The following is a 14,058-nucleotide window of genomic DNA, read 5'->3' on the forward strand; positions in this document are numbered from 1 at the left end:
AAATCAAGTAATAAAATCGCAATTCTAATCTAATAAAGTTAAATGATTGATCTACGTTATTTTCAGTCTTCTGCGTTTATGAGTATAAAATTGATGGAGGCCTCTTAATAAATGTGTCTCAGAGACAAGGAAAAAAAAAATTATAATATAAATTTCAATTGGATGAGAGGCACTAGTTTGGTTAAATTGAAACAACTTAGGTTTCATTTAAATGAGAAATAAAATATATTCCATAATATTATTATTCACTATTTCTACACATTCTGTACAGTAATTCAATTTAAGGGTTTTATACCTCAATATACTTTATACAAAAAGGCTACTTATAATCTAACATTAAGACATACCATAGCATGAGCGCCCTCCACCTCACCTTCGCAGGGTGGGTGGGCCGCACACATGTTTGTACTGGTATTTCGAGTCAGTCGCCAGCGAGTATAACTTCTTCCTCTTATGATCACAGACCACACACCAAATCATACTCTACTCAGGTGTGTTCCTGGTGCCTCTCATATTATTATTTAGTTACAGTGTACTGTCCCCGGTAAACATACGTCATTATGGATTTTAACTTTTTTTCGAGGGTAAGGGGGGGTGGGGGAGATTTTTACCACAGTATAATTATGTAATGAATGCCTTCATTGTGCCCACTAAGCAGGTGTTCATATCTTTTTTCAAAGTTTTTCTCTTCATTTTTGTCGTTTCAGATACCTTTTTTTTTACCAATAAGTAAAATTATATTTTGTGAAAATATAGAATCATAAAAAATAAAATGTCTTTTAGATTTTTTTTGTTGATAATACCGGTACAGAAATAGTGCATTTCGGAGACCCCATGAGCGACAGATCTGAGATTAGTTAAGGTCCCTGTCCTCTAAGTACTTGTACTCAAAAGTGAAGCCTTCTTTTTTGCGTTGCCCCCATTTTTCATAATCGAAGTATATGTACGTTCCCTGGAAAAAAATGCAAACACAATAGATAAGCAAAAAATCACATATTTTCAAGTATTTTATTGCTTAGGGTTCTAAGATAGAAATAAGTGAAAAATGTTACCTGTTCGTACTCCTCGTTGATAACTTTAGGCTCTTCGTGTCTTTGGAACCACATCATGTATTTCGTATGGAACCTCCAGCTTTGTTTCTTAAGAGCTTTAGCTGCCAAGTACTGTCCCTTGGATCCTTCCATATAGTAAAATATGAAAAATAGCGTCTCCGTTGATAGTCGCTGGAAAAATTCCACTGTATCAGAATGTGGAAGCTGAACCTGTAACGATAACTAATTAGCCCCAACGTCTCGACGACTGAATCCTTTGTATAAACTCGGTAGCTGAGAGATTTACTTGTTGATAGTAGGGCGGCGTTTTGCACAAATTGCGGGGCAAATACGATCTGAGTCGTTCAGAGTCTGAGGGATGAGGCATGTGATAGTAAGCTGCTTCCATCATTTGGAATTGAAGTTGGTGCTCTTTCTGGAGAGGCACCGGTCCCAGCGGCGCCACCCCAAGTAGCGGCGGAATGTGTGCTTCCGAAGTAGCATTTGACACCTTCGTAGTGTCAAAGAGGTTCCTAGTTGGCTCCGATGGAGGTATCTCAAGACCTGCTCTGACAATAACTTGTTGGGCAATGGATTTTAGCGAAGACATGCCGTCGGGAATTTTAGAGATGAGACCGTTGGTGGCAGATGGTACCGGTGAACAGGAATTTGCAGGCAATGGCGAGGATCGACTGCTCACAGGCGAAGGCGGAGACGACGACGAGGGAATCGGCGTCGTCATTTCCGCTTCGCTGTTGTGATTCTGACTCTGTTGATTTAGCAGTATATGAGACGGCTGAAGTGGCGGTGGATTATTGTGCTGCTGCATAATTGTTGGAGGTACGTTCGACGCTACGCTTGATGTTGATGATGATGATAACAGCCCGTTTTCACTTCCATGAGCTGTAAAAATATATCAAACAAATAATGATGAGTGCGCACGTGAATCAAAGTGTAAACTGAATAAGCAGCTTGGGATTCTCTGATAACTCCATGTTTTATGATGCGACATTTTCCCTTTTCCAAAGTCAAAACTCTCGTGTCTAATCATGAGAAATATTAGATGAATCTTGTTTGCTTTCTCCGCTGACCAAATTGCAATGCTAATTACCCATAATGCATTTGTGTGAGACATTTTGAGCGATATCTAGATGGTGAAAAATAGGATATCTCTTCAATTGCTTACATGATGTTTTACTAGAGGTAGAATGGATGACTTGAGAGTTTATGTGCGACGCAGCAACAGTTGCAAAGTTTCCAGCGTTCGACGTTGCAATATGGTTAATTGTTGCGCTAGGCGAGCTATGGCTAGATGTCATGGGAATGGGTTTGCTCGGCGTACTGCTCGACAACAAACTCATCTTTATTACAGTAGTGCTTCCTGTCGTTGAAATACTTCCTTGGGAATTAAGTAAAGGTCTCACTGCCGTCGGTTTCACAGGCTGTAAGAATAAAAAATTACATGAAAAGTGATAAATTTGATATCTGGGTGTAAAATAACGTGTCAACTATTTCTATTTGACTTCTTCATTCACAAGAAAATCAGCAGTATTCGTCAGTCTGCAATTATCGAACCTTTGTTTTCTTATCCGTATCTGTAGAACTATCACTCGAATGATTGTGCATGGTGGAACTTAGAGGAGGTGACGGTATGGGCGAAGTTCCTGAATTAGTGGACGTTGGAGTGCCTCCCGTTTCGTTGCTGTTGTTACTATCCGTCGTTGCTGACGATGGTATACCAACACCAGATAACTCGACTTCGTCCAGTCCAATAATGTCATCGTAAATGTACTCATTCTCCTCAAAGTCTGGCTCTTGGGAGGATTCAATATAATATTCGACATCATCCTTTATCCTCTTGATCTACACAAATATTTCATAAATTTTATAAGACAACTTTTAATCACCTTTGACGATTTAACACAAAAAACATAGCATTGGGAGTAATGATCAATGAAACATGCATCGCGCACTGTGTCCCGCAAATTCTACACCTTACAACGTCTGCTTTTGACAATAATTTCTTTATTTTTATTCTTTTTGTAGAACCATTCAGTTTTTCAAACAAGCTACTTGTGTATGTCCGAATATACACAACAATTACACGGTGTTTTTCTTTTTCTCTTGCCATTCCTTGTCAATCCTCCTCACATTGCAAGCATTTGTTGCACAATTTGAGAGGTTGTGGAATGCTTAATGTTATTCTTGTTTCTTTTTATTTTTCTTTCTTGAGCGACTAATTTTGTTTATAAAATTACTACAATGCAGCAGCGTAGTACGTAGCTGTTTTAGATAAAGTTTTAATGTCGCCAGCTGCCCAAAAAAGTAAAAATAAGGAGATTATCTATGAATTTGATGCACTCACCGTGTCAACCTCGACAGACATATTATCCAACATGCGCAACAACGTCTCCAGCTTGCGAATGTGGTATCGGTGTTTTTCAAGCTTTGCTTTGAGCTCATCCATTCTATCCTGCTTATCTTTGTCTAGCCTTTTTTTCTTTCCGGCAAGCAATGACTCTATTTCAGACTCAAATGTATCCAGCTATACCGAAAATTTTTCAATGATAGTAAACGTTATGATTGGATTCTCGCCAGCAGATTGTGATCAATATGTGCGATGATCAGATGTTGTTGAGAGTAGGTACAAAATCACAAGGACGGATAAAAATCGTCACAATAAATAAACTTTTGTATCTCACCTGCAAATTGAGCGCATCTATCGAATTAGCTAGCCAGTTACTGACTTCTTCTCTTTCCTTTTGCGCCGGGTCAAGTTTTTGGGCAGCTCCTAGGCCTTCCTTAGAATAAGCCTTAGTCTTCGTTTCCCTTTCTACAACTTTGAACCTTTCCATTTGCTGTCGAGTATCAATGAATATGTCAATCGATTCCAAAAAACAAAACCAAATTATGGTCGTACAGTTGTTCAGCGTCAATTCTATTTATATTCGATTTACTCACAGTTTCGATTAGCTTCCGATAATCAAGGAGGGTACTTTTGTCCTTAATTTCTCCAGATGCAATCCAGCTCTTGATTTGGTCGCGTAACCTTTGAAGCTTTTTGATCTCCTTCTTGAGATCAGCTTCGTACTTCTCCTTCTGGTTGCTGTTAGTGGCATTGTGGACTTTTTGCCAAATGTCCTCAAACGTCTCTACGCCCTCCGTCACTTTTTTAAGGCACCTGTCTATTTCACCTGAAATTTTAAATGTAACTTTCAGAAAAGTTTTCGTTGTAACGAGATAACTCTAAGTGGTACATGTTCAAATTTTTTCAAACTTCTGATTGCCTATGAAGGATAGGATAAAAATATAAACGATCGTATTTCTTATTTCAAAAAAGTATGTGAGCTTCAAGAAATACTGATATTACACTACAAGTGTTTCATTTTATGTTCTCTTTCCGATTTTTCGTTAATAAATAGGCAGAAAATGTAACGAGAAGTGACTATGGAAAGATTTTGTGAGATAATATTTTTCTTAGTAAAATTTTCCCTCCGTCAAAGTCAAGCTAGAGAATTATCGCATTAACGTGATATAAAGTAGGAGTTACCTTTTATTTCTCTCATCTTAACTCCTACATTGTTGGTGCAAAAAGAAGTGATAAGTATCTATATTGTTAAAATAACATTCTACCATTAACACCAATTTTACAATAGATAAATTTTCTCCTTTACAAATAGATTCTTGAAGACTGGGCGTGGATGATCAATGATATTCTCTACTCTACTTGGATCAAAAGTCAAGGTACAGAAGAGAGGAAATTCTGCGTAAGGCATATTGAAAGTAGGGCAACGTTTTCTAACAAAAAAACAAACAAAAAAGAACTGAACAACATCCTAAAATGAAAGTGGGAAGTGGGAAAATCAACGTCGTAGCTGAAAATAATGACATTACATCACATACATTAATTAGAATATTCCAATTCCTGTAAATCTTGACATTTTTGTTGATATGAAAAAATGCTGATAGGGAACGTATTGTTTAAGGCATATAAATTTTGCTCACAAATATGTAAGGAGTTAAGCATTTTTGTGTGAAATTATGATTGTGTGAAACTCTTTGATTCAACGATTCAAAACACGAAAACTAAACTTTGTACTCAATATTATAACAGAAGTATTATCAGAACAGCTATTGTTTACACTATGCTACTTTATGGCCAAGATATCATTAGACATTGTCAACATATTGGAGATAAAATGTGAAACTAAATTGAATAACCTATCTGGTTTTCAATCTTAGCAATAATCTATGTGTTTACTTGTTTCAAATTGCTTTTTTATTGTTGTTTTTTAGTAAGGTTCGTCGAATTCTAATTTATTGGCTAGGATAATTAGTCACACATTTCGATATGCCTATTAAATTCAATATTTTTTCGTCGTAAGGCCTGTATAATAATTTACTCTGTCACAACATTGTTTCAACTATGAATTAGAATTTCAACGATCACATGAGCTTTTTGAGTTTTTCAGTTTTTCACTGGTTGTTCGATAACTGTACGATCCTAATTTGACGATAAGTTCATTCGCTCAATACACAATTAGGAACATCAACACATGCTAAGATTATAAAACAGCATCAATCCTGATTCAAGTGCATGTAGTAAGAATTTTAATTATCGATCGCAGACATTCCATATACATTGAGTAAGATGTATGATTTTATTCACAAACATCAAACAAATTGTGTAAATGTAATAACTACATTATAATGAAAAAAGTAAACCAAGTTATCTAATAAACGATGAATATTGGTTACAAAAAAAAAAAAAAATTTGTTACTACTTTCAACAGGTAGCAAAAGAACCGGACCTGATATAACTGTCAATTTGTTAGTATGAATAACATAGTACAGATGAAACATGTAAACTTTTTTTCATAACGGAGGATCGAGAAGACAGGAGGCCCCCGGCAACAAAGTTGTAACTGTGATTACAAGTTTTGAAAATAAAAGTTGACCGAAAGGTGAGAGTTTTAAGGTTATGCTAACAGAAGGAGTCGATATTTGTTAATGAGGAGTGATATTTAAGTGAAAAAACAAATGTCGGGGTAAGATTTTGAGAATGGTATAAAAAGAGTGGAGATAGGAAGACCGTCCAAGCATTCACCCAGGGGGCAAATAATAACTGTCAAATACTGAAGCTTGGATGGGAAATTTGTGCGGGATTCAAGTCGCGGTCGCATTATTCGATTCTGAATGAGCATTGCCGGTTGTAACGGTCTCAAAATGTGGCGATATGCAAAGGGAACATATACGTGGTGGAGGGTAATAACACAAGAGGTTCTAGATGTAAACATGCTGGAAACATATTCTCCTCACCTTGCAACTTTCTCGTCGCAGCCATGGCTATGTAAACATATGGTACAATGATTCGTGCATAGTCTAGACGTAATGAAAAAGATACGAATTAATTTTTCGGAACAATTAGTTGGTCAACTATTATTCCCTGGTAATAATATGGGAGGCTCGGCCACAAGATGGCTTCCGTTTTCAAATGACAACGAACGACCGACCGTCTTATAAAGCGATCACCGAGTCGGGCTTGAAGCTCGCCACTATTATCGTAGATTCGAGTTTTTAACCTCTCTTTAGAAGATCGGTTCGCTTCTTTGCGTTAACGGTTCTTCACTCAACTCAAATATACACAAAATGTGACAGCATCGATGAATAATATGTATCAAATACTGGACAACTGAACCTGCTGCTATGTGTATATTATGCATTAGAGCGCATGCACACACACGCAGTAAAGTACGCATACACAACACACAGACGCACACTTGCGAAAACCATCGCGGGACGATCAACGCGCAAGTTTGGTATTCACAAACTCATTTTAATCTGATTCTTTGTCAAAAAAAACGACCTATTTATCCTTCTCGCTTCTATCTCTATAATTAAGCATATTAAACGAGCTGTTGTTTAATATCCACATTGAATATGCCAACTGTTTATGGAATCGAAATATTCTACACGGTTCTTTGCTAATTTTTATTATAATATTTAATTAACAAAGTACAAGAAATAACGGAGCCAGCGGAGACAATGGAAACACGCCAATCGCAAGATCGCAACGCTGTTCCGAAAACTTCTCAATTTCCGCCGCAATGAGGAAGATAACTACGATTGATTATCCCACAATCTCATTGGCAGGGTGACTGGCGCTTCAAAATGGCAGACAGTCCTAAAAACAGTTTTAATCACTGGTCTCTTGATTTTAGTTCCAATTTGAATGTGAAACATGCTAATTTAATGCTTTCCAGTATAATTTTCATTGCTTAATGTTTCCAAGAAGATTTTGTCACGTTTAAAAGTTTAACGACGCGGAAAGCCGGGTGAAAAATGACGTCATACCCACCATTTTTTTCTGTTGTAAATCAAGCTTTACGCTTGCTACACGGGTCGATTTCTGCATTGTACAGACTGTGCACTGCATTCACCTTTCTCGAATCTATTTAGTTCAAGGCCGTTTATGCCATGTGTTAGCCCGCTTTGGTTATGTTCAAAACACAAAATTTGTTCTATTAAATATTTACACATTATAAGGGCTCTAACAGTTTTAATCAGAGTAAGTTTGGTTACAGATAGTAGTAGTTTTTTTGATTCATTGTTTCATAGAGGAAGTGAAGCAAACTCTAGTATCAGTCAACGATATTTGGTGATTACTCGATTTAAACGATATTTCAAAGATTGAGGAAAGCTCAAGTTTGTGTACCGTATATTCGTCGAATTCTCCTAAGTCCAGATTACGTTTATTTCACCTAAATTTATTTTCTGCTTAGAAACATGGGTCGTAAAGCAAAGTTCGACGAAGCTGTTGTCCCAGCTGGACCAGGAAGAAAATCAAAGAAGCAAAGTGATCCAACATTCCCAAAAGGCCTCATTGGTAACAATAATTTGCTTGAAAATGATTCATCATTATCGACTCGGTATTACTTGTGCCAATTTTTCTACATATATTTTTCTCTGTATATTCCAGTGAAAGATGCAAGTTCCTTGAGCCACCGGCAGAAGCAGAGAGCGAAAAAGAGACAGTTAAAAAGCAAGACTCAAAAAGCGAAGTCGAATGAGCCTAAAAAAAAGAAACTCAAAGAATCTGTAATTCAAGCAGCAAAGAAAGTTGAAACTGAGACTGTGAGTCATTCAGATTATTTTTATATGCAATAGAATAGTTTTTCAGAAGTAGAATTTCCCCAGTATTAGATAAATGTATTAAAGATTAATGTTCTATGGAATAATTCACAGGAATCCGAGGAATCCGAAGAAGAAGCGGCAACCGAAGATGATGAAGAAGTTTCTGAACCACAAATGCCATTAAGAAATGCAGACAGCGATGCTAGCGATAGTGATGCTGAAAGCGAAGATTCGGATGCAAAAGATGATGAGACCGAAGATGATGATGAAGATGAAGAAGAGCAGTCAAATCTACTTCCCATTGAAAAAGCTAACAAAAAGTTGAAAAAGAAACAAGAAAAAGAAAGGTAATTTCAGATGTTAAAAAATCTGTTGTTAAACATCAGTCTAAGGAGCCTTCATTAAAAATTTGTCTTGAAAAAAATATTCTTTCAGAAAATTGGCTGCCGAGGAAATGCAAGAATCGATAACGCATCAAGATATATTCACGTTTCCTACCGCTGAGGAATTAGCAAACCCAGTTAGCTTGCAAGACGTTCAACAGCGAATCCGAGATGTGATAATAGTCTTATCAGATTTCAAAAGACTACGAGACAAAGACAGGTATCTATTTATTTTCTAGTCTATGTGCCAGTACGGATTATAGGTATTGGAAAAATGCTAGCTCAAGTGAAATAAATCATAATTAAATATTGAACTCTCACATTTTACAGAGCTCGAAAGGAGTATATAGATTTGTTGCGAACTGATCTGTGCATGTACTTTAGTTACAACGATTTTCTAATGGAGAAATTGATGCAAATCTTTCCTTTGAATGAACTGCTTGAATATTTAGAGGCAAGCGAAGTACAGAGGCCAATGACCATTCGTACAAACAGTCTCAAAACACGTCGTAGAGATTTGGCCCAAGTGAGTATGAAATTTGCGTTAAATTTCAGGTCGACGGTGTAATTTCTAGTAGATCGAACCAGGAAGAGCAATGCCACTAGTACTGACTTTGTTTTCACAGGCTCTGATCAACAGAGGAGTTAATTTAGACCCAATTGGAAAATGGACTAAAGTTGGGCTGGTAGTTTATTCCTCGCAAGTTCCGATGGGGGCCACACCAGAATACCTGGCGGGACACTACATTCTGCAAGGCGCGTCTAGTTTTTTACCAGTAATTGCCCTGGATCCCCAAGAGAATGAAAGGGTTTTGGACATGTGTTCAGCACCCGGTGGCAAATCCTCCCACATTGCAGCTCTCATGAAAAATACCGGAGTCTTATTTTCCAACGATGTAAATCGCGATAGGATCAAAGCTGTGATTGGAAATTTCCACAGACTCGGAATAGTGAATTCAGTTATTTGCAGTTACGATGGAAGGAAAATACCTTCTGTGAGTTTTACCCTTACATTGTTTGATTATCATTATATTATACAGTAAAAATAATCAAGTAATTGCCTTGTAACAATGCTATAATGTATTTTTTGTTTCTCATTACAGATCATAAAAGGTTTTGATCGAGTTCTTCTTGACGCTCCTTGTACGGGCACTGGAGTTGTGGCAAAGGATCCTGGTGTAAAAATAAACAAAGACGAACTGGACGTTCAACGTTGTTGCACATTGCAGAGGGAACTTTTATTGGCTGCCATAGACAGCGTCAATGCACGTTCCGACACCGGAGGCATTATTGTCTATTCAACATGTTCAATTCTTCCGGAGGAAAACGAATGGATAGTTGATTACGCGTTGAAGAAACGAGACGTGAAACTCGTACCAACTGGTTTAGATTTCGGTGAGGAAGGCTTTACAAACTATAGGCAGCACAGGTTTCACCCGACTCTTAAATTGACCAGACGTTTTTATCCTCATACACATAACATGGACGGATTTTTCGTTGCTAAATTTAAAAAGTTTTCGAATATGGTTGTCAAGCGAGAAATTGTAGAAGATGATGCTGCTACATCTGAATAAACTAATCGTGTAGATGAAACTGCTGATAATTAGATAACTGATTTAAAAATCATGACATGAAAGCAAATCTGAGTTCAACGTTTTGCAGGGTTTTAATTAAAGAAATTTTATAAATGATCTTCAGTAATACGTTTTAGCCAGTTTCAGGATGAATGTATAAAAATTTCCCCGTTTTTCATGATAAAAATAACGGTGGAAAAATATTTACCCCTAAACTAGAAATTTGTAGAGTCTCAGTTAATGTCAGTACAGTTTTATTGCACTATGATGTAAATAGATATTATTTTTTGGAATATTTTTGTTATCTACTATATTACATGTTGCTGTACAGCACAGGTGAGGTAATTCACTATTACCTATATACATTTGTATATACCTGTCAACCCGAATGTATAATCAAACAGATTTGTAGGTGATATTAGGTGAACCGAATTGTTCAAATGTTCAGAAACTGTTCGTTAGCGATTACTTTGGTCGTGGAATCTGATCGCCAACTCAATGTTAGAACCGTCCTTGATTGATCATTGATACTAGTGGAAGAAGATACTTTTCAATTGCTGATCACAGAGTCTCCTTACTTCATCTGAAACGGTCGTGTACAGTGATTATTAAACACAATGCTTAAACTCAATTTTGTTAATAAATTTTGAAAAATTTGTTATTCAATTTTATACGCACCATCAATTTCAATTAAATTAGCATTTTTTTGTTGCATCACAACAAAAAATTCTCTCAAGTTCGACAGTTTGCCAACTACCCAGTATTCGCTCATAGTTTTTATCACGATTTCGCCAGCTTCTTTGAATCTGAAATATCATCAAAGGTCATTGGCAAAGCTGTATGAAAAGTTTGATTTACATTTACATACCTTTTGGTATCATTGTTTATATCGGTTATTATCCGTAGTACTTCAGGTGTCGTTAATACGTTAGAACAGCGTCTATTGTCCATGTGAATCGTGCTTTTATAGGCTAAATTTAGCTTGTTGAAGTACAAATACTTTGGGCATGACTCAGCCGTGAATGATACGTGCTTTGAACACTGTTCCGCCACCAGACTGACCAGCGTGGTTAATTGGGGCCCGAGAAACGTGTCGAGGCTTTTAAAAAAATCCATAAGCAAGCTGGTCTTACCTTCAACAAATATATGCATAATTAGCAAGAGTGTCTAACGTTTGCATTGTTCAATGGCTATAAATAATTTTACTATAAAGTACCGTCGAAGTATACCTACTGTCCACAAATAAACATATCGTCGCACTCAGTGCACGATAGACTACTAAATACAGCGAAATCGGCGTTGTGGAATAATTTATGAACACTTTGGGTAATTTGCCAATTCCACTGGGTTCATTAATGCTGCTAGGACCAGTTACGAACCTAGAATATACAATTTAAAGATTGATGTATATTGCATGGTCAATAATAATTAAGGCTGTTCCTGCGTTTTGTTTGTAAATTCACTGTTGTCAATAATCGAAACTCACTTTCCGTAATGCGAGGTTGTGAACGGGGATGGAGAATTGCGCGGCATGGATCCGCCGTGTAATTCAGTTTCAAGGTGAGCTGGTAGCAAGGTGCTTACTAAATAGTTGTAAACAACTTGCATATCTTGAGGCTCCAGTCCGCTCCTAATAAAAGCAATATTTTTTATCAAACCCGTAGTGGCGGAAATTACTCGAATTTCGCCTGAAGCGTGATTAATAACTTTACTTATCACTAGTTTACTTACCAAACTAGTTGATCATTATAGAGGAAAGCAGTGTATTTTACTTGGGAAAACATTGCTTCGACGAGATTCATAAAACATTGAACGTGGAGAAACGTCGTCTTATCTAATGGTAAAAATTGCAAGCCTTGAAAAACGTCCAAAATGTCACTGTTGTTCAATTTTAGAGATGGCAGGTACTGGAATCAAAACGGTAAAAATTGAATTTATCGATCAAAGTCCTGGAGAAAAAATTTTACTCCATCGGTAATTACCCTTGAGTAAAAGTGATCCAATTTATGTTTCAGTAAAAGGACTGAACCGCAATCAGGGTCATTTAAAATGGTATTAAAAGATCCCATGAACAGTTTGAACATTGCATAAGTTTGTTTTAGGATCGCTTGACACACGCTGCTAGATACTTCGTCATGCTGGTACTCAATATATTCCGTATCATCTTTGGTCTTCCAAAGATAAGGTACGCCTACAATCTGCGGGAATTAAAAACACAAATGATTGACATGATTCGGTTGAAAGCACTTGTAAGATATTATAAGAAAACAAATACCATAACCATCCAGAAATCTGGCTCAGGTTCGAAATAGATTTGTCGGGTTTTGTGAGTATGACAGTAATCACATGTTTGTCCGGGGCTGAAGGATCTGTTGATTAAAAGCAAACTTTCATGATCCAGTGGTAGACATCTATTATTTGAACACTGATTATTATAGATCTAAAGTTGGAGCATTATGATTGCAAATTTGACATTGCGTGGGATGTTAAAATTATTACAAAACAAGTTTTGAATGCTAATTTGTAAGTGCAAAAGTTTGGGGTTTAAAAATAATTTCAAGAAAGGTAATTACAAATTGGGAATAGAAATTGAAAGGAATTATCAATTGTGGGGTAAGAATGATTAAGTGTTATAATGTTTACTTACTGGGTAAATTTAATGATCGCCTCGCCAAGTCCGATATTTTTTATTTGTGTTTCCGAATCAGTTGAAATTGGGTAATAGTACAGAATCTTTTTCTCTTCCTAAAATAATAACAGGTGGCAATTAAAAAACTTGAATCAAAAATTCGTGGTTTGTGTGTAAAATGAAAAAAAAAATAAATAGTGATTGACTGTTCGGTAATGGTATACCGCAAATAATTGAATGACATTTCAATAACTGGATTTTTCTAGTGCACATGTGTTCTGATATGATAATTTGTGAGTCACAAAAATTGTTTATCATCGACGAGTTTGAGTTATCTTTACAGACAACAATACATAGCAGTGGTGTGTTTGTCCAATTGTGTCGGAGGAAGGGAGTGAAATATTAGACTCGAGTTAAATTTATGACCCGAAATACTTCGACGACAAATAATATTGACAAAATTCTTACCTCTCCTTCCTTCTTTGCGTATGTTCCATTGAAAATATAAAAATGTTCCAAAGTGATTTCAGTCTTCGATGTCATTTCAAATGATTTATATTAGCTCTGCGGCGATGGATAAATTAATTCGACGCTAACAAATTATTTCGATTTATATCATATTATTATTAAATAAATTTTATCGCTATGTCACTCTCCTCTCGACGCTTCTGTCAGAGAGAATTCTGACAGCTAGTTGGAAAGTGGTTATGAGACTATTTTGTTCCGTAAACTGTTGTTAAAAGAGGTGATGATCAAGGCCGTGGAAATGTTACATTCGTAGTTAGTAAAATAATCGTGAATGACGCTGGCTGTCTAGCCACCATTTTGAATTTAGACTCCGATGCGTTCCGAAATAAACTGGCAGCGCTTAAAACTCCCTAGGACAGAGACAGAGCTAGTTACAAACTCGGCAGCGCAAAAGAGATAAGAGATTTCTGATAGCACTAGGAGCTAATTTCGGAACGCATTCAAAGTAAGCACAGAGAAGTGAGCAAACTGCGACTTTCGACTTCAGCACAAGCATACTTATACGCACGCGGCATTGAATAAAGGCACGCGGCATTGAAATATTTAACGGAAGGTGGTCTGATTGATCCGGATGAAGAATCTCCGCCGCTAAAGAGTTGATAGGAGCGTAAATATCCACTTATTTTATGAGGACGTTGAGGTTAATCAGTACGTTGAGGTTAATCAGTTAAACAAAAGAAGTTCATAGCAGGAAAACGACGGCGATAAAACGCGGCTCTATGGGAAGCAAATTCGAATTTTCGCTTCACCAATTGTCGCAAAAGTACTATATCAACTAC

At 36.7% G+C, this 14,058-nt stretch overlaps 3 protein-coding genes across 13 annotated transcripts; 1 reads left to right on the top strand and 2 right to left on the bottom strand.

The window, feature by feature from the left end:
• Positions 1–224: 224 nt before the first annotated feature.
• LOC124404571 (CCR4-NOT transcription complex subunit 3) lies at positions 225–6,847 on the bottom strand. 10 transcript variants are annotated; one of them, XM_046878814.1, is made up of 11 exons: positions 6,614–6,772; positions 6,351–6,413; positions 4,582–4,605; positions 3,993–4,225; positions 3,734–3,889; positions 3,397–3,576; positions 2,607–2,894; positions 2,218–2,473; positions 1,339–1,934; positions 1,053–1,262; positions 225–952 (listed from the first exon to the last, which is right to left on the bottom strand). In XM_046878814.1, exons 2-11 carry the CDS (start codon positions 6,373–6,375, stop codon positions 854–856), a joined length of 2,067 nt encoding a protein of 688 aa, XP_046734770.1. In that variant the 5' UTR covers positions 6,376–6,413; positions 6,614–6,772; the 3' UTR covers positions 225–853. The 10 variants fall into 10 exon arrangements, with proteins under 10 accessions (XP_046734770.1, XP_046734771.1, XP_046734772.1 ...); XM_046878815.1 differs by lacking the exons at positions 6,351–6,413; positions 6,614–6,772 and adding an exon at positions 6,812–6,847; XM_046878816.1 differs by lacking the exon at positions 4,582–4,605 and having other exon boundaries at positions 6,594–6,775.
• A 605-nt stretch (positions 6,848–7,452) lies between these two features.
• Positions 7,453–10,753, top strand: LOC124404572 (probable 28S rRNA (cytosine(4447)-C(5))-methyltransferase). The gene is made up of 9 exons (XM_046878822.1): positions 7,453–7,599; positions 7,814–7,917; positions 8,011–8,165; positions 8,277–8,512; positions 8,601–8,768; positions 8,879–9,074; positions 9,175–9,543; positions 9,652–10,133; positions 10,177–10,753. Exons 2-8 carry the CDS (start codon positions 7,818–7,820, stop codon positions 10,120–10,122), a joined length of 1,695 nt encoding a protein of 564 aa, XP_046734778.1. The 5' UTR covers positions 7,453–7,599; positions 7,814–7,817; the 3' UTR covers positions 10,123–10,133; positions 10,177–10,753.
• Positions 10,413–13,470, bottom strand: LOC124404573 (vacuolar fusion protein CCZ1 homolog). Of its 2 annotated transcripts, none has more exons than XM_046878824.1 (10): positions 13,220–13,470; positions 12,770–12,867; positions 12,398–12,509; positions 12,105–12,320; positions 11,854–12,029; positions 11,609–11,752; positions 11,356–11,501; positions 10,991–11,255; positions 10,801–10,928; positions 10,413–10,705 (listed from the first exon to the last, which is right to left on the bottom strand). In XM_046878824.1, exons 1-10 carry the CDS (start codon positions 13,292–13,294, stop codon positions 10,653–10,655), a joined length of 1,413 nt encoding a protein of 470 aa, XP_046734780.1. In that variant the 5' UTR covers positions 13,295–13,470; the 3' UTR covers positions 10,413–10,652. The 2 variants fall into 2 exon arrangements, with proteins under 2 accessions (XP_046734780.1, XP_046734781.1); XM_046878825.1 differs by having other exon boundaries at positions 12,398–12,491; positions 13,220–13,469.
• Between the last annotated feature and the right edge of the window lie 588 nt (positions 13,471–14,058).

The sequence above is a fragment of the Diprion similis genome, chromosome 3 (assembly GCF_021155765.1).
Source record: "Diprion similis isolate iyDipSimi1 chromosome 3, iyDipSimi1.1, whole genome shotgun sequence".
Classification (NCBI taxonomy): Eukaryota; Metazoa; Arthropoda; class Insecta; order Hymenoptera; family Diprionidae; genus Diprion; species Diprion similis.